Below are 25734 nucleotides of genomic sequence, written 5' to 3' on the forward strand. Positions count from 1 at the left end.
TACATGTAATAATACTGTTTTAAACTTTCACGATTTTTACACATTATTAAATTGTACTACGGGACTCAATCGCGTATCTAAGTGTTAAGATTTACCTCCGACGTTTCGAGGACGACGTTGTCTCCGTGGTCTCGGAGAACGTCAGAGGTAAATCTCAAAACTTAGATAGGCGATTAAGTCCCGTTGTACAATTTAATAATGTTACAGAGTTTTCCTCTAATGATTTAAATGCCATCTAGTGAGTTTTGCTCTATATCTGGTATTAATATAACTCGAGTACTAACAGTGACGTGCTTAGGGATTTCAAGTAATGCGACGAAATAACGCTAGATGGCGTTAACCTCAATTATACATAGTGCATTTTGCACTAGTCATTGAGTTTTCACTTCTGCCGGCACTCCCTGAGTGCAACCCGTTGTTTTTTGTTTTTGTTGGAATGTCATTACTTTTTGTACAGAAATTATTAGTTCAACATCATCTTGTACAAATTTCAACTTGCTAGGCCATCTGGATATGGGTTATTTTTTTGATGTTAGGTTAGTCAGTCAGTGAAAAAAATCCAGATTTTAGGTATTTGTATCTTAATAACCGATTGAGTTATATTCATAAAAATAGTTAGCATTAAAGGTTTTAAGAAATCAACAAAATTTCATATACATAATGTTTATGTTTAATAGACTTTGAGGTACGTAGTTACATAGAGTGCTCACTCCATACATCAGTTTTAGTACCAAAAAGACTATTAGCATCTAGCATCGAGTAGCGGAACTATCAGTACTGCTACTTGACAATAGATGTAGCAGTACTGATAGTTCCGCTACTCGATGCTAGATGTAGACACTGAAATTAATAGTCTGAACTGATGTATGGAGTGAGCACTCTTGTCTTACTTATTTCTCTATGGTAGGGGTCAGAAGCGGCTCCATGTAATACAACATAGGGCAGCTGCGTCGCCAGTTCTCTTCTTTTGAACTTAGCTTAACACTTGGTGTGCGTGTCTAGATAATGTATCATACCTATATCCACACATAGTGCGCTAGAAATTTTGAGTTTCACTCGGCAGCTGCTCTTCTTTCGTACTTTGAAACCCTCGCAAGTCTCGCAACTCTCAATGTTCCATTATTTAAAGCACCCGCTATGCTCGTGGTTTAAACACCTCCCTTGTTAATCACGTAATTGTTTTAGCCTCTTTTAAACCAAAACAATTTCCAACTACTTGAATTGCCCATAAATAATCAAAAATTGAAGATCTACCACGAGCATCGAAAATCCAAGTTTCGTTATCTGTCTGTCAAATATACAAGTGACATAGATAACGACATTTCGCGATAGGCCCTATGTTTACAAAACAGGCCAAGTGCACGTACATAATTATCTAGATGCCTAATGGACGTCCGTTTGTCAAAACTTTAGTTGTGTGCTTGTTTGCGACTACAGTAATATAATAACAAATAACATTTATTTTAACATACATGGTTAAAATAAAATTCTTATCTGCCATGCACGTTTTTTATTCCTACAAAAATAATGAAGTCTGCAATTTGCAGAAGGATCACGTACTATAATAGAAAATTTGTTGTGTTGGTTAACCTTCTTATTTTATACTTATCACGGAACTTAGGAACGTAGACTATGAATAGAAATAAATCAATATAATGCGTTTCTTGAAATATAAAGTCTGTCGAGCCATTTCCGTCAGTAGAAAAAAACGGCAAATTTAAAAATGTAGGCGCCAAGAGTTATTGTCTCATAGAAAATTTGTATTTCGCGCCTTTTTCTACTTACAAAGTTGTTGGATAGACTATAATATAAATTCCTACACACACTTCGCTGTGACAGAATGTGAAAGTGTCACCAAAAGTGTCAAATGACTACGATAATAAGTATTCCTTTTATAATGCCACTCCACACTATACCATTCTGAAATTAAATAAGAACGATAGTCAGGCGCAATTTTTATTTTTGCAGTGGTTCATAATCGACGTAGGTATATAATTACGAATATAATTTGAACATCAACCAATATTAGAATAATATTGGAAATTATATCAGTTATTTTTAATTAGCTATCATTCACGCGCGCGTTCATTTCGCTCAGACTTGGCCGCACAAGTATTTGGTGCGAGCGAGACGCCCGCGCACGTCACTTGTAGGTACATACCTATATACCTACTGTCCACGCGTCCTTGGCACGAACTCCCGCCACCGCCCGCATCAAAACTGTCCCCGCGCGCCGCAAGGAAATTTAATCTTTAGCATTTGCGCAAAGAGTTCAAATTTGGTGGTGTCATTTAGCGAATTTGTTAAAATGCACTTATTTATTACTTTGACCATATTTCTGTGTGATTATGTAATTGATATCACTTTGAACGTTATCAGAACAAAGTCTGCAAGAAATTATATCTATAACCATTTTTTCTAGCATGTTTAAGGCGTAAATATATATACAAGTAATACAAATATTATTTATGTACGATTTTCGGATAAATAGCTTAATGAGGTAGTTTTATGGCAATTCAATCAAAGACGTAGTTATTACTATTTTTATCTATCAACTTACGACGTATATCCGTAAGGCCCCGCCATTTATTGAATTAGTTATTTTCCGTGTAAATATTTTGACTGATTCCATTGTCGACTCATTATATATATTATATTTGTCACGTTTACAAAATAAAAATGCTATTACTATTTTTAACAAACAAGATCGGCTCTTTTTTTTTACTATTTTTTTTTACCTACTTCCGGAGAGAAAGTTTGTTGGATTCGAAAATAAAGTATCTTAAAATGATCTAAAGAACGGGAATATAAAAAAAATGCCTATTACTAATTAATGTTTAGCGCAACCGTTCCTTGCTCGGGCTACTTGGTGATTATAAAATTTAACGGCCTTTCGTTAAAGAATGTATCGTTCTGACATTGTTTAAACGCTTAAGTTTATAGTTAAGCGTTAGTAGGTATAGGTATGACAAAAGCTGTAATGTTTAAACTAATCAGGTTTCTCTATTTGAGAGCTAGTTAATAGGCAGACCCAATTAGCTATTGTTTTAAACGCGATTAAACCCACTTCCTATGGCTAGAAATCTACATCTTTGAATGCTAACTTTTCAAAGGGGAATTTTCTACACTAATCTATGGAAACTTATTTTTTTTTACTAGTATTTAGTAGTATTGATCGTTCGCTGTTTTAATTAACTAACACTCACGAAGGTAGTACCTAAACTAGAGTCTGGTTATCGGGTATATATCTGTTAGGTAGATCGTGAAGGTAGCAACCGGTTATCACTATCAGTTTTATACCAATCTGTATCGATATGAATGTTTAATTTGAAATATGAGAACATTCAAATAGCACCTGTGAAATAGGAACTTATGCCATGCTTGTGAAAGGTTGAACATAACCAACCTGCAGGGTAAAATTGAGGGAAGAAGAAGACCCTGAACATCACACACGACCACAGAATAAATAATAGTACTAGGTACAGAAGACTCACTCTCTAACAAAACGCGTCTGTTACGATCAGGACAGATATGGCCGCTAGGTGGCGACAGCGCCACGCGCGGCTTATGGCTAGCCACCAAAATTGGTGTGGAACGGATGTACTTTTAGCTACCTGTAGCAAAGCGACGAAATCGCGGAGTGAGCCACGCCTGACACGACACAGATGAAAGAATGGTGCTGTAGCCACACATACCAGGAAGTGAAGACGAAAGCCCAAAATAGGCTGGAATGGAGAACGGCAACGGCAGAGGGCCAGGCCCTCTTAATAATGATGATGCCATGCATATATATCCCTAATTACGTCTAAGCATGAGTTTTACACATTATTAAATTGTACAACGGGACTTAATCGCGTATCTAAGTTTTAAGATTTACCTCCGACATTTCGAGGACGGCGTTGTCCCCGTGGTCTCGGAGAAGACTTGATTCTTATATAGAGACTCGGGTCATTCCTAATTACTTAGAACAATTTCTGAGGAGACGAAGTAAACTGATGTTCAAGGCAGGACGGGAAATATGCAAATTTAAAATTTGTGACAAGAATCCGTCAAAGGTTCCTGCAATCTAGTCCGTGACAGCCTAAGCCAAAATTATACATGTGTGTAAATATTCTTTTAGTTTCCATTCAATTCGATGTCATACAAACATTTTTTCTATCCATTATGCAACACGAACAGTCTTACATAATCAGTTAAATCATGTTATTTCCATTAATTTGGTTAAGAATTAGACGAGACAGAACGTAATAAGTCGTAAATCATTCGACGGAAATGCCGAATATCGTAATACAATTAATTAAGGCTGATATTGATCGCTAATTTACATATTCTCACAAAACAAGCGATTTTGCATTCAGATCTAGTCATTAACTCTGTTAGCATTTGTTTTAAATCGTATTGATTATTAAAATAAAATAGGCTCTATCCAGCTGTGGTATTTGCCGTATACCAGGTTTGAAGAATGCCACAATACAATACAAACCAACAAGCCATACCTAATAGATTGTTTCCATAAAATGTACATTTTACTGTCACGCAGTTTATATTGGCTGCGTGCGTGATAGAGCTTGGCGGTTATGGCACACGTAAGTATATATATCAGTTACAATGTCACCCTTGATAGAAGTCAAATTATATGAAATTTTTAACCGAAAAAAAGCTCTGCCACTAAAAATAAAACTTGCCAGTACTTTAGGAAGTATGGCACTTATATTAGTACCTTGTTAGTGATTGATCATGCTGGTTTACTCCGGCACTGTCGTCTACAGTGCGCCCGCATGTTTATACAACAATCCACTTGGACTTGCCCAGGAACCACCTGTGCCACCTGTCTTGTACTTACTCAATCTGCCTCTCCAGCAGGAAGTCACCACACCAATTGTTTCTTGTAGTCCCTGGTGAAAATACCGCGGCTTTATATTGCCATTTAATTTTGTACTCACTCAATTTGCCGCTCCAAGAAGTCTACACCAATAGTCTTCTTATAATCCCTGGTGAAGGTCCCGCGGCAGTACCGCTGGATCATACTGGACTTGCCGACGCCTCCATCGCCTACGATCACCACCTTCAGCGCCACCTCCAGCTCCTCCTCACGCATCCTCGGACCATGTGGGTGTCATACATCAGTGTGCGCTGATCGCCTGGAACAATGAAGCGTAGAGTTAATGGGTTATCTTTTACTAGTCTAGTCGGCTTTGCTAGTGACCAAAATTGTATATGGAAATCCACATCTACAACAAGCAGTGAAGCTGTCAGTAACAACTATAGGTAAGCGAATTGTTTGTGGTGCGAGCGGTTGAACGTGAAAATCCCAGGCTCCTGTTCCTATTGACACCTGGTACCCTAGAATAGATACGGTAAAGTACCATATGATATTAATACTGCAAAATAAATCGTCGTACACCCAACTACACAAAATTGGATTCAATCGACGAGTAACGAAAGTGAATTTGTCCTAAAAATTTACCCTAGTTAAGCAATATAAGATTGATTATACTGTGACGTCTGTGACTGTGACAAGAGGATACGAGTATGAGCTAAAAGAAATAAATGAGCAGTAAGTAAATAGTAGTAGTAAACTCTTTATTGTTCAAAAAGACATATTAAATATTCTACTGCCGTGCCGTGTGTTACTTACTTACCTACTCGTAACGTAACCTCAGTCCCAATGAGACGTTGTGTTCAGGGAAAGTAATTTCATATCAATACACTTTAGGAGACAAGTATATTATCTGCTTTCTCAACGTAGCTTTCTGTTGGTTTACTCCACAAAACTTAAGAGAAAACTACTATTTTGATGTGATTGTTGACTACTCTACTAGCAAATTAAAACGATGTACTGCGGCCAAACAGGCATGCAAATTATGCATATTTTTGGACACTCAAGAGTCTCAAGACCAGTGAAAACGGATCATATTATTGTAGACCTATATATTTTCGAATAACTACAGAGTTGGCTAAGCGTATGCTGAGACGCAGGCGACGCAGTTCACGCAGCGCAGCGCAGAGCAGATTTTATATGTATGGAACGTCCTTGCGCTGCAGCGTGCGTAGTAGCTATAAAGTTCTAAACTTAACAAAATCTGCTCTGGGCTGAACTTCGTGAACTGCTTCGCCTGCGTCTCAGCATGAGCATACGCTTAGCCTAATTGTCGCGGCACAGGGCGGTCTAAATTACTTGTGTCACGCGATGCAAATGTAAAATTAATGCAAATCTAATTTGTATCCGGAATTAAGAACATTGGCGAGGTGAGAGAGTGTAAAGTACCACGTGTTAGCTCACCCTGTGGGCCTCGCTCTGGGGATTCGTATACTGCTTAAAAATGTAAAGACGATGTTCTTCTTGACAGGTTTATAATTAATATTCGTTGTACAAAACTGGTTTCTCATCTTGCGGTAATTCTCTACAAGTTGACAGCAAAAGCTAAGTGTCACAGATAACATATATCGCTCAAAGTATAGATTTGGCGGGCTTTCAATAACTGTCATTAGAACTAATATTACAAGCACCTTATGTTGGTTCACTGTATGGCCATATTGTTTTATTAAACCGTTACGTTGATAAGCTTGGAATAATACTATATAATATAAAAGTATCACAGAATATAAAAATGCTTATATTCGGCCAATCCTGGGTACAACGCGTCTCTGCGTTTTAAAGAGTTAAACATAAATAATCCACATTACACATAATGCACCACAGAACAATAGACAAAAGAATCAATATTACTCAACTTATGAACTGCATCATTACAGGCATTCCTCCAATGCCTGCAACGACTCACTCTTATAAACTACATCAATACATGCCTTCACATGTTATTGACTCACTGTTTCTTACACACTACATCAATGCATGCATTTACATGTCATTGACTCACTGTTACATCAATAACGCTTTCACATGTTATTGACTCACTGTTACATCAATAACGCATTCACATGTTATTGACTCACTGTTACATCAATAACGCATTCACATGTTATTGACTCACTGATATTCTCTTAATACATAAATACATGGATTCACATGTCATTGACTCACTGATACTCTCTTAATTCATCAATACATGGATTCACATGTCATTGACTCACTGTTAATCACTTAATACATCATTACATGGACTCACTGTTACTCATTTTTTTTATACATGGATTTACATCATTGACTCACTGATACTCACTTAATACATCAATACATGGATTCACGTCATTGACTCACTTAATACATCAATACATGGATTCAGATGCCATTGGCTCACTGTTAATCACTTAATACATCATTACATGGACTCACTGTTACTCATTTAATACATGGATTTACATCATTGATTCACTGTTACTCACTTAATACATCAATACATGGATTCACATGTCATTGACTCACTGTTAATCAATTAATACATCCTTACATTGACTCACTGTTACTCACTTAATACATCAATACATGGACTTACATGTCAGTGATTCACTGGTACTCATTAACTATACTTATCAATACATGGACTCATGTCAGTTACTCACTGTTACTCATTTAATACAAAAATACATGGCTTCACATATATCATTGACTCACTGTTAATCACTTAATACATCATTACATTGACTCACTGTTACTCACTTAATACATCAATACATGGACTTACATGTCATTGACTCAATACATCAATACATGGATTTACATGTCAGCGATTCACTGTTACTCATTTACTATATCAATATATATCAATATATGGACTCACGTCAGTTACTCACTGTTACTCATTTCATACTAAAATACATGGATTTACATATATCATTGGCTCACTATTACTTGTTACATCAATTCATGGACTAACATGTCATTGACTCAATACATCAATACATGGATTTACATGTCAGTGATTCACTGTTACTCATTTACTATATCAATATATGGACTCACGTCAGCTACTCATTTCTTATTAAAATACATGGATTCACATATATCATTGGCTCACTATTACTTGTTACATCAATACATGGACTAACATGTCATTGACTCACTGTTGCTCACTTAATACAAAAATACATGGATTTACATATTATTGACTCACTGTTATTCATTTATTACATCATTGCAGCTCTTCATATGCAATGCCTCACTGTTAATGTATGTACCATATAATATAGCTCACTCAACTTTAATAATTGCATGTCTTTTGTACTAAATCACTCTATTATTTTTAGACAAATATATTTATAAATTCACTCTTACAAATTATTATAAAATATTTTTCTTGGTCACAAAATTCTCTGACTCGCTTTCAGAAAATGATCATGGATAAATACCTACATATCTCTTAATAATATCACAAATTTCTCTGTTTCACTCCATAACTCGTTGGATTGAATACATCTTTTATGTTTTGATTATAATTATTCTATGATTTTCTGGCTCACTCAACAACATGTTATAATAGATATGTACATCTTTCACAAATACATTGTTTATAATATTCATATTACTGTTACTCTTTTAGTAATTCTCATCACAATTTAAACAGGAAGATAAATAGTTAATATCTCTCGACTCTCTGGTATTCCAAATTATTATCACTAATATTAACTTGCTTAGCATTTCAATTTTACAACAGGTATGAATATCACTTTATAATTAATTATGATTAATAAACCTCAAATTGATCACAGCTTTTCACATGTATCATCATTATTATTTTTCCATTTAATAAAATCTTTAACATATATCACTAGCTTTGATAGTAAACATGTTTACCCTTTACTTTCACTCTGAATCACTATGTATGCATACTAGTATAATCGTACCTCTCTCACACACAAGTTTTCTTTTTTTCATAATAGGAGTATCTTAGTACCCTCTCTAAATTCTACATTAGTTAGTACAGAATGTAAGTTTATGTCATTGCACATCTCTAGGTATGAAATCATGTTTGATAACTATGCTGCATGTGGCAATACAACCAGTTACTACTTTAAATGTCAAGCAAATTTTATATATTCTCAAATCATCCTAAAGTACTAGACAACGGCATGGACTAGTCCGTGACAACGGTCAGTATTTTAATAATTTGTAGCGTATACTTTACTTCCATAAGACCCTAACTGGCTCCATGTATAAATTTCAAGCATCAGTTTCTCTCATGTGCTCAGGCTATCAAAATCAACCTGTGCCTAGTATTGTACTCTGGTGATATAAATTGACTCAAAATGGTTAGGTATCTATGTTTCCTACCTGTTACCTGAAACAACTTTATCACTGGATATCTCACACTTATTACCTAATGCCATTTTATCATAATAATAATATTCTAAGAGCTGTCCTATCCCAGGTTCAACATGTATGTCAAAAGTTCTCCATAATATTCATAATCATAATAATCATTTACTCGTCACAATCATTTATTCATTTTTCATTCCGGCCATGTGAAAATAACTAATGGCTGGTCAATACCATGGTACCATGGTACCAATGTACTTGGTACCATCTATGTGAATGAGATGAATGTTACAACAATCCCTCCATTTATTTTTATGTGTGCGCCTTATCAAGAGACCTACTTACTCACTTGTCTTTATGGTGTACCAGTACTAACACTTCTTACTTCTATCACACCTTGTACGGCTTGTACTACAACCATGGAATCTTTCCATATTTCACTTTTACTGTTAAAACGGACAATATCAAACCAAATCAAATCAAGTCAAGTACCTACACAAATAGCATATTTACAACCAGTAATTCAGTGTGAAATTCATAGGTAACAATTATGAACCATATTTTCCTTGAAAATTATTCCCATTAACAATCAATATGCTCACGAAAAGCCAAACACATATTACTAATCACTTGAGTATAACAGCTATTGGTGTTAATTCACGACACAAAAACAAATCTCGCAATGTTCTCTTAGTGTAAAGTTTGTTCAAATAGGTTAGTTTTCCTTATACGGATATCACTTTCTCCAACTCTCAGATTGTTAGTAGCTAATCAATCACTCTTCTGACTGCCAAAACAGATGAAAATAACTGGAATTCTCTGACCATTGGCTCCCAATTTATAGATTTAGTGTCTTTTCCAACTGGCGGGCGTCGGTTTTAAAGCAAGCTGGAGCAGCTTATCCCGACTTCTGAATTGTTAGCTCACCCTGTGGGCCTCGCTCTGGGGATTCGTATACTGCTTAAAAATGTAAAGACGATGTTCTTCTTGACAGGTTTATAATTAATATTCGTTGTACAAAACTGGTTTCTCATCTTGCGGTAATTCTCTACAAGTTGACAGCAAAAGCTAAGTGTCACAGATAACATATATCGCTCAAAGTATAGATTTGGCGGGCTTTCAATAACTGTCATTAGAACTAATATTACAAGCACCTTATGTTGGTTCACTGTATGGCCATATTGTTTTATTAAACCGTTACGTTGATAAGCTTGGAATAATACTATATAATATAAAAGTATCACAGAATATAAAAATGCTTATACACGAGTTTCGTAAGACGGTCATAAAACGTGAAAGGCCTCGAGCTAAGTTTTGTCGTTGGATGTTGGATATTATATATGTAATAATAAACCATGAAACTTGGCAAAATTTAACAACACCGATTGAACGTAAAGAAGCATCTTATGAAGCTAATAATGAAAATCAATGATGAAGTGATGAACCTTTCCAATCGCGGGAAACTTAGGCTAAGTATATTTTAATCGTCTTTGTAATTAGGGGTTTTTTATACGAAATACCCTTTTATTAAAAAAAACAGACATATCATTATCAAACGTAGGAATATCATGATTAGTAATGTCATTCGGTATCACGTGTATGGAGGGTAGAGGTCTACTTTTACGCTACCTTCCATAATCATATGGAATGACATGTGATGTAGGTACCTATGTCTGCTCTGGCAAAACGTCTGGCAAAATGTGGTATTTGGTATTTTAGTAACCTATATGTGGGTCCATCATGTTTCGCGCACTAGCAAAGGAATGAACTGGCTGAACTATTTCCAATAAGCAGTTTGTTTGAGGCGCTCCGGTTGGATCCCGCTTCGTATTTGTGTTCGGTCAACATAGAGCCGTCGAGTGTGGAGGCGGACAATAAAGGCTCTATCAATATCTACGACTCTACCTACACTACTATTGGTATTTTTTTGCAGAAACGATAATTTCAACTTCAACTAGACTACAATACAAGTTGAATCTTATTATTTATTTTACTTTTTAATGTAAGTTTGTTATTATTTATGTTTATGTATATTGAATCTTAAGTACCTGCCTATATATACCAACATTTATCTTTTGTGCTCATTAATATAATGTAGGTAGGTACTTTTAAGAGCAATTAAAACTGGTGACTGGTGTACAAGTGTTTTTCCTCTGTTTTAATAACGTAATAAATACCTATATACCACATCTGGCGGTCTAGTGCGTTCGTCATAGTCATTAGTTGCGTTCTCGCGCGCGAGTCCATACTTAAAGTCGCGCGCGAGAACGCAACTCATGCTAGACCAGTGGTTCCTAAGCTTTTTAGTTCGGTCACCCCTATGACTAACTAGGGAACCTGATTTTACCCCTCCTCCCAATGGTAATAAAAAAATAAAACGTGTACGTTTGTTGTATTTATATATTAGGTTAGCTTATTACCCCCGTAAAATACCAGTTTTACCCCCACGGGAGTAATTACCCCCAGGTTAGGAACCACTGCAGCACGTCAGATGGGTCGAAATATTCCCAATGTCCCACTATTTTTTTACGCTAAAAAAGATAAAAGTCAGAATGTGTGTGACTGGTCGTATGCCTATTACATACCTAGTATTAACCTAATTTGTTCATTACAAAACACAAAAACTAGAAAAAAATACCTTGAATACTAAAATCCCCTGTAGTCGCGTCTTTCATACATGATTCCAATGAATAGTGTAACAATTACAACTTGAAGTGCACGTTTCGTATTTCACCACTTGTGGTTTCATTAAATATATAACCCACTATAAATTTTTTTTGCTATTTAGATTCAATCAATCAATCAATCTTTGGGTAATATGGCTCCATCGATACTGTCGATGATTTCGCCAACGTCAAAGTGGATCCCACGTGGGATCGAATTAAAATTATTTGTAAATAATAAAATTCAGTCAGTGTACGGTATAAAAGTATAAAACTATGGCCTCTAGGGCTCTAGCCAGCCACGGTTAGAGGTAGAAATACCAAAATAAATGCTCTAGAGCACGACGTTGTTCGGTAAGTAGTTGGGTTCTCAGTTCTTGTAAGGCGATAGCTGGACTTTACAAGAACCCGCGTGGGCTACCCGGCGTTGACGCCAGAATGGTGGTTAAACGCATTTCATGATTAATTTTTCATTATCTGCACACTTCCACATTAGTTTACTGCATAATACGCTATCAATATTACACTTTAAACAATATTAATAAGCAAAAACAAAGAAATGAATCACGAGGCGATGTTACCAAAATGGCGGTCGACGAATAACCCCTGCTATTTAGATTAATAATTTGCGTAAATAACCATCACAAGTTGAAGCTAACCCAAATATGTGAACTTTTGGCATTAGAATGACAGTGACATTGACAGCGTGACGTTCGGTCGTATTGAAGTCTGAACTCCTAGTACAGAGTTAATACAAACAGTCCAAAACGCCTAAGATTTTAAACTTCCCGCTATGTTTTGAGTATGTTTGCTACTAATAAACGTAAAATACTTCCACACAGGAGTGTTTTTCGGAAAGAAACTAAAAGTATCTCAAAGTAAAATAATACTTGCAGGTTCGTGCGTGTAGAGGGGCCATAAAGCGTTCCCTTTTATTATAATTTAGTCTACTCAAACTGACTACCCGATTATTGCCTGTGAATGTGTGCGTAGACGTCATTGAGAATATCTCCGTCTTTCTCTAAGACGCAAGCGTGAAAGGGATAGATCTTGGTAGCATCGAACTTTACGACTTTTGACCTCTTCCTCGGTTATGGTAGCCTGGTACTTTTGGTAAACATTTGTCTTAATAAATCACTGGTCGTCGGTTGCATATCGCTAATAGGTACGGGGCAAATGACCTCTTCCTCAGTCATGGTATCCTGGTACTTTCTGATTAATGTGTGTCGCCAGTATGTCGCCGTTATGTCGCCAGTATGTCGCCAGTATGTCGCCATTGTGTCGCCATTATGTCGCCATTGTGTCGCCATTGTGTCGCCAGTATGTCGCCAGTATGTCGCCAGTATGTCGCCAGTATGTCGCCAGTATGTCGCCATTGTGTCGCCAGTATGTCGCCATTGTGTCGCCAGTATGTCGCCATTATGTCGCCATTGTGTCGCCAGTATGTCGCCATTATGTCGCCGTTATGTCGCCGTTATGTCGCCATTATGTCGCCAGTCGCCATTATGTCGCCAGTCGCCAGTATGTCGCCGTTGTGTCGCCATTATGTCGCCAGTATGTCGCCAGTATGTCGCCATTGTGTCGCCATTATGTCGCCATTGTGTCGCCATTGTGTCGCCATTATGTCGCCAGTATGTCGCCAGTATGTCGCCATTATGTCGCCATTATGTCGCCATTATGTCGCCATTATGTCGCCATTATGTCGCCATTATGTCGCCAGTATGTCGCCAGTATGTCGCCAGTATGTCGCCAGTATGTCGCCAGTATGTCGCCATTATGTCGCCAGTAAAAGAGTATAAAAGGCAGGAGCGGACCGCCGGTATTCATTCATTCTTCAACCATCGGCTAGCAGTGACTCTGGTTCTCGGGCGTTTAAATATTCGGTGAGCAAAGTTCCTCTACTACTGTTACTATGTTTGTTTTTGCCGGGAATTATCCTGGTGAATTTAAACGTGGAAATGGTGTCTGTGGTTAGTTTTGCGGGGACAATATCGTCGTAAAGCTGATCTTAGACTTTTGTGGAGATTCTTTGTTACCGAGTACGGGATTTAAATATAGTGAAGTTTCCTACGCAGTGTTTTTCTAAGTGCCGCCACGTTATGCAGGGACAATATCGTTGCATAACAGGGACTTGGAGAGCGTGTTTGTGTTTGGTTTTACGGGGACAATATCGTCGTAAAACTGAACTCAGGCTATTGCGGGGATTCTTTGCTACTGTGTGTTGTTATAGTGAAGTTTTCTACACTGTGTTTTCTAAGTGCCGTCACGTTATGCAGGGACAATATCGTTGCATAGCAGGGACTTGGAAAGCGTGTCTGTGTTTGGTTTTATGGGGACAATATCGTCATAAAACTGAACTTAGATAGCGGTGTTTAAGAGAATTTCACTTCTGTGTTTAGTTAGTTTGATTTTGTGAGTAGTTTGGTTCGTAAAATTGAACCTAGTTATTTTAGTGTTTTACTATGGGGTCTTTTGCTATATAGTTTAAAACCAGATCATTGTTTGGACTGACTGTTTGTCCGACTGGACCGCTCACCCCTTGCGGTGTTAAATGTGAGCTGTCTAGGAGTCTTTGCTCCAAGATGAGGGTTATCTTGGCACCTTCTCTTTACCAACATAGAAGGTGAAAAACGTCTCCCTCCTTAGCTCTCCAATGTCCAGCTGTTAGATGAATAATGGGGATGTCACGTGCGCATCATCCGGAGTAATCTGGGCCCATTTGAAATCTACAGTATTTGGAGGCTTCGTATATTAAATATATTTATTTATACCACTTATATACATAATAGGGCCCTGTCTTACCCATGTTGCCACCCTGCCTTTGTGCAACCCGCCATGGGGGGAGACAAGTCCACGAGCTGTTAGGTTGCATTCTCGGAATCGCTCGCCGAACTCTTACAGCTTCTTAGTAGGGATACACTTGCGTATATTCCAAAGTACCAGGTCGATGGTAAGTACGAACTGTGCTTTGGTTATACTAGAGTAGGGACAAGGGTAGGTTTAGGGTAAATTCACACACTAATTATTCGGAATTTAGGGTTCGTTTTAGTCTTGGTCTGTAAAACTGATGTATTTTCTTCTTAAGGGACTTCAACTACGGTCTCGCTATACTAAAATTGTGCGTGAATAGGTATAGGGTTTGAATTGCTTAGATCTTCCAATATTTAAATTATTTGGGGAAAATAATTAACGTAAAATCTTATCTCTATTTTTATTTATGAAGTTCTGGTTTTCTGGTGTAAAGACGAGGTACTGAGTATTACAATCATGTTTCTAAGGTATTTACACAATAAAATCATAAATATCAAGTTGGGATTAGGAACACAGTCTATTCGGAGATAGAAAATCGACGACTAGCTGTTTTAGGGAACCTTTGGCAGGCAAGAGTAATCCAAAGGATGATTTGAGTGAAATAATGCTCATCTTGATATTTCAGTCTCATAAAATATAGTATATTTTTAACAAATAAACTTAGTACTTCGTTTATACTTCTAAAAGACTAGAAATACAGTTTATATTTTAGTTCTGGGGAATGGAAATGGGATTCGCATCCCTAGTTTTTGAAATAAAAAAGAATAGTAATTTTGATGACTGATGGATACTTTGACACTTCTTTCCATAGCCATCTAGGTACGCATAGGTTCCGAAGTGTTGGTCATAGCCCGTCTGGCTAAAAGGTAGGGTAGGAGTTCCAATTGACCTTGCTGATTGGACTAGGAGCCCCCAATCCTGCATCGAGCGTATGGGTAGCATATTTCGTATAGAAGCTGATAGTTAATAATATTAACTTGAAATGCTAGATGTAAATGGGCTTACCCCAGGAGTGCTACTCATATGTTATCCCGGAGGCTTAATACGAGGGGCGTTCAAAATATTCTCGGTATTGATATCTTACAACCTCTTCTAAAATTTCTTTCGTTACTGGCCGCTAAGGTTTATTCATTGACATTAAAAAAAAGTATAATTCGAACCGAGATGTTCTTTTGTTTTTCTGCAATTGCTGAACAAACATGAACATCATGTGGGAATTGACAATGTTAACTAAATTAGAACATCGATGCGTGATAAAATTCTTGACAAAACAGGGTAAAAATCAAAAAACCATAAAAGAGGAAATGGATTGTGTTTATCGTGAGTCTGCTCCTTCTTTATCTACCATTCAAAAGTGGTCAAGCGAGTTTAAACGTGGAAGGGAGAGTGTTGAAGACGACCCTAGACCTGGCCGGCCTGTAGTAGCTACTTCACAAGAAAATATTGATAAAGTGGAAAAACTTATATTGGAAGATGGTCGAGTGAAGGTAAAATCTATAGCACAAGTAACCAATCTCTCTATTGGTACCGTACATGATATTATCCATGACCATCTTAATATGTCAAAAGTAAGTGCAAGATGGGTTCCGCGAATGCTGACTCGGCTTCAAAAAGACATGCGTGTAGCTTGTTGTTCCGATTTTATTGACCTGTGCGGTGAAAATCCTGATGAGGTGCTGCAAAGAATAGTTACTGGAGATGAAACCTGGGTTCATCATTATGACCCAGAGAGTAAACAAGAGTCCATGCAGTGGCACATTAAGGGTTCAGCTCATCCCAAGAAGATCAAGGTCATCCCTTCAGCTGGCAAGGTCATGGCCACGATATTTTGGGATTGTGAAGGAGTATTACTGATCGATTATAAAGAAAAAGGTGTAAATATCACAGGACAGTACTACGCTAACATTCTACGTCAATTAAAGGATGCAATCAAAGAAAAGAGGCGAGGAAAGTTAACCAAAGGTGTTATGCTTCTGCATGACAACGCCCCCGTCCATACTGCTCATATTGCCAAGGCAGCTATTGTTGAATGTGGGTTTGAAACTGTTACTCACCCACCGTATAGTCCGGACTTAGCCCCCAGCGACTTCTTTTTGTTCCCCAATCTTAAAAAGGATCTGCGTGGAAATAAATTTTCCGATGATGAAGCATTGAAGGCGGCAGTGGAGGAGCATTTTTACACCAAAGATAAAAAATATTTCTATGCAGGATTAAAAAAAAAATTGATCGATCTTTTAAGTGTATGAACATAGGGGGGGAGTATATTGAAAAATAAAAATATCAAACTTTTCGTACTTGTTTGTTTTCATTCTCATACCGAGAATATTTTGAATACCCCTCGTAGATTGTAGCAGGCTTTTACCAACCCCATTTTTAAACTCATTTTATCAAATATATTTCTTTTATATTGGTATTATCATATATGCTGCATTTACCTAAATAATATCATTTGAAGTAAAATATAACGCCATTGGCATTACACTAATAAAATCTATTGACTTTAGGTACTAAATTCTAGTATTTTAATAAATTTTTCTAGTAAGTTATTCGTTAACATCATAATAAACGTGCTTCCAATTTCATAATATATTTATCCTAAAGTCCAGGTAATTGTAAATTAAATCAGAGTCCAAAATATAGCTGATATTCATTAAAGAACTTAGGGTACCGCGGTTCACTTCGAGGGGTCCTAACGCTAGACTAGACGATCACGACTAAATCACATGGCCAAATTTCAGGGGTAAATCTAAAGGGGGTGTTTATATTATGGTAAGTAAGTAAGTAGGTAGTGGGAGGTGACATGTGTTAATGATATTTGATATGTATTTTGTGTGGTGACTGATTAGCATACCATGTTGAATTCGTTTAAGAAGTTTCCAAGATGTTAATAGCTCTCTATACATTCCTTCATAAATATTTAATGCCGTACAAATAAAGACATTAAAAATATTTTCCTTATTTTTTGTAGTATTAGCATGTCATTGACAGGAGTGGAATATACTAAGAGCGAACGACTAAAACTAAAAGCAACTCTTAATTGAGCCTTACAATGCCTACATCTTAAGGCTGCCTTTTCACTGCAGCGGAGATGAGAGGAGATGTGCGGGAATCAACCAATTAGCATTGGTTGTAATCCAGCGAAGCCGAGCAGACATAGTGATATTGGTTGATTTCTGCACGTTTCCTCTCATCTCCGCCTCTATGGAAAGGCAGTCTAATGCAATTACGGTTGTGAATTATAAGTTCACAGTGTAGGTATGGTAGGCTGTAGGTGTAGGCTTTGTAAGAACCTAGTTCCATGAAACCGGCCAGTCTTGCCTAAGGGCTAAGGGGTTAGCTACACATTGTTTCAAATTTTCACTTTCATGCTCAGGCCTGGATGGACTGCGGCGGTTATTGTTAACGACAGTCCACGTCGGACAACTCTAATGGCAAACTATTCACAAAGCTTAGCTTAACCAACGCTTTGCTATTATACTTGTGCAAAGATCGGAAAAAGAGCAAGCCAGAGTAGAAATCGCCGATATAAGAAATCTTTTCCGCCGCAAGTTGTTTTCAGTGGTCTTATATAGAACCTAAGCGTAACTTGCACCATCCCACTAACCCGGGGTTAACCGGTTAAACCGTTAACCCAGTGTCAAATTGTACTGGTAACCATGTTAACTCCAAGTTTAACCGGTTAACCCCGGGTTAGTGGCATGGTGAAAGTGGTGTGTTTTTTTTTGGGTGACTTGCCGCAATCGTATCTCCAAAGAGCCGCGGTTTGCCGACCCCTGTACTAGTGTAAGTGTCGTGGCTTCCAACCTCCGTGGCGACCTGACATAGACCAACTGACTGACTGGCTGACTGACATTCATATTTGGAATTACGGACATTAAAATTCAAAATTAGACATGACAACGACACGACGGACAGCCACCAAGACCAGACAGACTGTTCAGTAAGCTTGAGACTGTTAAGAGGAAAGGGGACGTCTGCCTCTCCATACAAACGTAGTCCTCATTTTCCTCTCTAGATAATAACATTACAGGAGTAGAGGTCATATTATACTAGAAATGAGCTAACAGTCGAGAACAAAATAATTAAACCAGTCTAATGGGCACCAGCGCGCGCGGCGTTTCTCTCGGAATTCCGCGCAGTCACGCAGCCTGATGAAGCGTCCCGATTATGTCAACACTCCGTATTTATCGAACACTCGGTGCTGGTGGTCGAGCGTCCGTTGTTTTATTTATTTTGGATGCTTATGGGAGTGTTTAATTATTTCTAACACATATGTATTTAGATACTTGTATTACTTGAAAACTTCATTTCATACATAAGTTCCAAGAAATTCAAGCTAGAGTTCAACCCATGACCTCCTATTTGGAAGTCGCAGCCTTTTTGTTGCCGATGCCGTCGCGTTTTTAATTTGATAGATTAGTAACAGTAGTAGGAGTTTGTTCATGTACCTAGATTGGATGAGCATTTTCACACTGTTTTTACAGAATTAATATCTAATAAAGTCATCATGACGGAGTGTGCGTGAGGATCCTCTGGCATCTTATTATTATACAGGATGTTTTATAATGAAAATGTACGTGTTACCATTACAATTGTCTTGCCTAACCGTCGAGCAGGCACCTTAAGCCAGTCCAGAAATTAGACATACCTATGTTTAGTAAGTTCTGTGGTTTCTGAGAACTTCCTTTTTAGGATTCCGTACCCAAAGGGTAAAAACGGGACCCTATTACTAAGACTCCGCTGTCCGTCCGTCCGTCCGTCCGTCCGTCCGTCTGTCACCAGGCTGTATCTCACGAACCGTGATAGCTAGACAGTTGAAATTTTCACAGATGATGTATTTCTGTTGCCGCTATAACAACAAATACTAAAAACAGAATAAAACTAGTGGCTCTGTGAGCTGTAGACCTCGCGAGCAGAGCTTAAAACTGAATAAATGTATGGCAAAATATAGGTATAGTACATGTAATATAAACAAAAAATTAAAAACTATACATAAAGCTACAAACAAAAATTAAACGAATACGCGCTTAACCCGCGCTTGATAAATAAAAAATACGAAATATTTCATTTTTTCAAAATAAAAACTAAAATAAAAAACAACTATACGAAATTTAAGTACATATAAAAAAAATACAAAAAGTTATGTAGCAGTATACAATTACTGGGGATGGAACCAGGGACCTGCTGATGCAAACAAAAAAAGCGAACGTTTGCAAAATACGTCATTATAGTTCTTACTAAAGCTGACGAAATTTAGCTACTCATTCTCAAGTAAAAACTAAATATCTAAATACCGCCAAAACCAGCGATACAAATTTTCTGAATTTTTGGCCATTTAATCTATAAACATATCTCAAAAAGAAAAAACTCTTATGATACCGATACGACTATTTGTTTAGGCGGGAGCTATCACGACTCCGCCATTTTGAAAAATTTCCAAAAACCGGATCGACAAAAAAAAATTATTTGGTCATAGAATTCGGTCACAAAATTTCACGAAAATCGGTTAAGAATTGCGACCTGTAGAGGAGAACATCCGGACATACAAAAGCAAAATGCCCGAGTCAAAACGTAGACCTTCGCTATGCTTCGGTCAATAAAGATTTAAGTGGGGCTCCCATACAACAAACGTGATTTTTGACCGAAGTTAAGCAACGTCGGGCGGGGTCAGAGGGCCTACCGCGAACCACGTTCGAAATGCTGCCTCCCTGTCACACTTACGTACAAATTTACACGTGCGACAGAGAGGCAACACGTCGAACGTGGTTCGCGGTAGGCCCTCAGTACTTGGATGGGTGACCGTTTTTTTGCTTGTTTTGCTCTATTTTTTGATGAGGGTGCGGAACCCTCCGTGCGCGAGTCCGACTCGCACTTGGCCGGTTTTTTTTTAAATAATTGCCACCTTATTTCACTTTAATGACCGTCTAGCCTAGAACAATAATGCTACCTAATGATGTCTTAGGATTGACACATTCACTACCTACTCGTACATGATCAAGTAGATAATCATCACGACTGTGGTTTCACCTGAACGTGTTAACGACGATGGTTAATTTGCCGGTGTCATTATGGAGAAATCAAAACTGTTTCATCTGTTGTGGATAATGTAAATCGTATGCTAAGTCATAGGAGAAAATATGTACTACACAAAGTGTAAAATGATGTTTGAATAGTTAATTTGTCAGGGTGCCATCAAGGAGAAATCAAAACCAATGTGTAAAATGTCGTGGATAATGTAGATCGTATACCAAGTCATTAAATAATATTTATATCAAGTGGATAATAAGTATACTCGCTTGAAGATGCTTAGAAAGTGGTATGACCGGCTCGGCCGAGGAAGGAAACGCAACATAAAACGTAAGATATTGGCAACTATCCACCACTCATAAAATTTATCATTCATTATAAATTATAATATTGCTCTTAGCACTTAGCATTGACAATGTTGTACTAGTGATTGATAAAAATAATTTCCTTTGAAACATAAAAAACTCGTGTTGTAGAAAATATGCAGTTGTGTATGATTAATGAAAAAATAGCTATAATTGACACAATTGTACATTAATTTGCAATAAAAAGAATAGCCTCGAATGCTTTCTGTTAGTCGTATACGGAAACCTTAAGTAATTGTTCTAACGCGGCAGTTGCGATTGTTTCTTACAGTCATTTCTCTGAAGTTGATCGCCGAGAAACTTAGCTATTGTCATTTCCTTTCAGCGGTTCCAATACTACGTAATGGTTGAAACATAAAAACTTACAAAACTACCTTCAATAACAATTGAGAGGTGAAATTATGGGCTGTATTATAGGGATCTACTCGTAGGTACTTGTCAATATTTGCGCACATCTCTTTAACTTATACTTACATACTACAATGACAAGTATTGTATGTAGGTTTAATTATTAAGCCAGGGATTGTTCAGTTAGACATGCATTTACAGATGTGTTCTATGGATCATCAATATAGTGTAGGTAGATCTTAGTAATAGGCACCGACTCATTCAGCGACGACGTTGACTTCGATATGACACAATCCAATGATTTATAACTCAAGATAGGTTATAGGCGTTCCAAAATTAAAGCGCTTACCTTGTGACAAATTGGACAAGTTGCCTTTAGTCGCGGCTGGACCAGCGAGAAATGCGCACGTGCTAACGAGCTCCCGCACACCGAAAGAGAAAGTGACGACCTTATGTTTAACAACGAGTGTGACAAAGATGGAAGGAATAAGAAAATTTATCAAAAATAACAAATTTCTTCGTAGGCACAGAAATAAATATGGAAGTATTTTTTGCGCTCCTCAAGTATGAGTATAACCTATCAATGGTTATATAATATCATTGACACAATCTAAAATTACCCTGTACGATTAATTTAATAAGAACACCTGCTTGCACAAATCACAAATACGATACATTAAGCGTATTAATATTCATCACCAGTATTGTGTGCCCTGCTTTTGTTAAAATCTAATTACAATGCAATTTCTCATATTTATTCAGTTCAGTTTTTGTATGAATGGCGTGTTAAGTGATATGTAAGAATTACGGTCCATATCCGTGTCGTATAGTCGTATCAATAGTATTCTATAGCTGGTACTGTAATTATATATCAGCTCGTAATTATACATATACGTAATGGTTTAGTTACACATTCGCTTCACAGCTTCGATTCAATGAACTTCATTAGTAATTGAACCTTAATTGTTTGGACGGTAAGAGACCGGATGGTCTTACACTTGTTCCTTGGGCGAAGGGCCGCAGCTTGCTTTGGGATGCCACGTGTGTGAGTACTTTTGCACCCACTCATCTCGCGCGCACGGTGAACAAGGCAGGTGCAGCGGCTGAAAGTGCTGCTAGGTTGAAGCACAGCAAGTACGCGAACCTGAAGTCAAGATCAATGATGTTGTGTGATGTGTATAGAAATTCAACCTCAGTAGGTATGAACATTTTCGCTGGTTGTCAAGTGTTTGTAGGTAGGTACTTTGTTTTGAAATATTGATCAAAAATGTACGTACTCATACATTACTTATGGGCTTAAGATTTGAATGGCGTGTGTCGATAAACGATTGTAATATTATTTGTTTTCTTGGGTAATAAATTAAAAAAAAAACGGGTTAGACTAACTTATGAGATGATCCAATATCCAATCGCAGTATAAATCAGCAGTCTCAGGAATCTCAGAGAGCTACAAATGTCGATTTCATTGCACTTAATAATCTCTTAAAGTTTGCGCTACTAAAAACGCCACGACTGGACGTCCAAAAAGTTTCATGCTAGTCAAGACTGGCGGCATTTGCGGTTTGCCGACCGCAACTCCTGCTCAGCTATAGACTACAGTTAATCCTCAGAAATATGGCTGCAATAAAAACTAAATATTACCTAAACTCACGAGCTAGTTGTAGATCTTGTAGGCGGGTCAGCACAGTTCATAATGTATGAGAGCTCTACATGAATTCTCACACTAGAGATTTTTTGAGATGTGATAACCTATGTTGCAAATACTATATTTAAAAAAAAATCTCCACAAAATATGTCACATGGTTTTAATAAATCCAAACTATTATTAAAATAGAAAAAATATATCAAAACATGAATCCGACACTCGAGATTTTTTAATACGCAGTTCTCAAACATATACTCATTATGTATTTATATTTTCTCCCAGTTTGACACCAAAACCAGCTCCCAATAATTTTCTTTATTAAAAATATTTTTTTATATAAAAATAACAACTATGTGTACATAACAATTACATGTTAATTAAGCTCTGTATATTTACTATATCCTACAAAAAAATCTCTCACGTAAATTAATCCATTTAATTACTATTAACCATTTTTGTTTTGAAAATGTTTTCGTTGCTTCGAGAAAATGGACAGTGGGTTTGTTTTTCACTTTCTCAAATCTCTTTCTCATGTTAGTGTAACAACAAAAAATCTCCCACGTATATGTAATATTGTATGGAATAAAACCATTATTAAATCATCCAAGCTATTTAAATTACCCTAAATGGCGGGTACTGATTCACTGTAGAGAACGTTTTATCGACTTCCATATCTCCGTCTCACTTCAATGTTCGCGGCAGACGATTGTTCCGCTTCAACAGCCGAGAGTTCGCGATCCGGTCGACCGTTAATTCTCCCATGACTATCTTACCCAGTTTCATCGGTATGCGTTGCGCGCTTACTTAACACACCTCAGGCCAAGCTCCTATAAAACGCGCAATGCATGCATGCATTGCGGTATCTCCTATACGTCACATATGTCAGCTATGAGGCTATGACATGGCTATGACAGACTGTGGCAGTTAGTTCCAAACAAGTATACAGACTTGTCTACCCACCATAAAGTTTAGCGTAAAGAGAATATATCACTCCTTAGTGAAAAACCATACGGTTTGTGCGAAGTTGAGCGTTATGTCAATGCTAATAAAGATGATGGTTTGACTTACGGAAATGAATAATATAATATCATTTTATTTTATATTTCCAATTCCCGTTTCATTTACACCCAATATTAAATCTTTTTCCGTAATAAAATGCGTATATAATTACTGTCATCATCTGTATTTATTTTATTTCTTTAACCCCCGTTATTCATAAACGCGCTACAAACCTCAATTAGCTAATAATAGTAATAATCGTTTGTCCTTATCTGTCACTTTAACTTATGTATTTGTAAGTAAGGGATAAACATAATTGAACTAAATCAGGCCCGTAAAGTTTATGAATAAAGTGGTTAATCTTTATTGCACAAAAGAAAAACCTTATAGTACAAGAGGCGGACTTAATGCCATAAGGCATTCTCTACCAGTTAACGATGGCTTGTCCTCCGGCCCATTTGATCGATGACCTCCTTTGATTATTTATTTTTAATGGACGCCAAAATCCAGACAGGAACTTCGATTTTGACATTTACCACAGTAATGCAGTCGGTAGCAATGTCGCGCTTCAAAATTGCTGCAGTCGACTGCATTGCTGTAGAAAACGTGAAAAAGGTCATTCAAAGGGTAATAGGGTTATATACACCGCGGGATTTAATAACCCGAAAGATTTAAACCAACGATTTTAGAGCCTAATTAGAGTATATAAAGTTATATAACACATAGTCCAAAAACCCTTAATTTAAGAGATATTAATTATTTAAAACAAATCACAAGTAAAAAAATCTCAATTCTAACACACCCTTATGCGTGACGTAGCCACCAACTAATTTTACACGCAGACGCACTAACTACATGGTTATTAGCCAGTTTCACTTAATTAAGTTTGATATCCTACAAAAAGGTTTCACTACCGAAATTTTGTTCTGTTCTCAGTCACGAGAGTACAAACTATTTACCTTTACGATAACTGGCTGATAGTTTGACGAAAATGACGAAATTGATGTCAATAAAATGACATAATTCATATGTCACACAAGATATGCGCAAGATAACATCTTTAAATTTGATTGACTGTAATAAATAAAATTCATTTAGCGGATATTCACTTTGTGTACGGATTTGGAAACCCGAAGAACTACATGTGCTTCCGGCACGACGGACCCACTTCAGCCTAGAAGTTCGTAAATTGGCTAGACGAACAATACCCTGAGAGGTGGATTGGCCGTGGAAGCAACGTCCTAACCTGGCCCGCCCGGCCACCCGACTTAACGTCATTGGTTTTTTTCTATGAGGAACTCTGAAAGATAAGGAAGGAATACTCAACACCAGTGAACTCTGGAGAAGAATTATTAATAAAAATTCGAACGGCTTCCGAAGAAATAAAGAACACTTTTGTAAACCTAAATAATGAAATCCGTTTAAAATTAAATCTTTGTGCTGAAAACGGTGGTACACACTTCGAAAACCTAATTCATTAAATTAATAAAAAAGCGTAATTGTTTAACATAGTTGTTTATTTTACTTTACTCAGTATAAATCAACACATCGAGAATTTAAAATACGTACTGATAAGCATGATCGATATTTTAACAAAAGGTCATTCAAGTAATCATCCCTTTCCAGCTGTAGTATGAGTTAAAACAATAAGAGGCATGA

The 25734-nt window shown here is 37.1% G+C and overlaps 1 protein-coding gene across 1 annotated transcript in view; it reads right to left on the reverse strand.

The window, feature by feature from the left end:
- The window catches only part of LOC134655021 (ras-related protein Rab-23), an 80532-nt gene that overhangs the window by 29398 nt on the left and 25400 nt on the right, over nt 1–25734 (reverse strand). Inside the window, exon 2 of the mRNA XM_063510481.1 lies at nt 4944–5141. Coding sequence (XP_063366551.1) covers nt 4944–5098 — 155 coding nt within the window. The 5' untranslated portion in view covers nt 5099–5141. The remainder of the gene's footprint in view (nt 1–4943; nt 5142–25734) is intronic.

The sequence above is a fragment of the Cydia amplana genome, chromosome 16, assembly GCF_948474715.1.
Source record: "Cydia amplana chromosome 16, ilCydAmpl1.1, whole genome shotgun sequence".
Lineage (NCBI taxonomy): Eukaryota > Metazoa > Arthropoda > Insecta > Lepidoptera > Tortricidae > Cydia > Cydia amplana.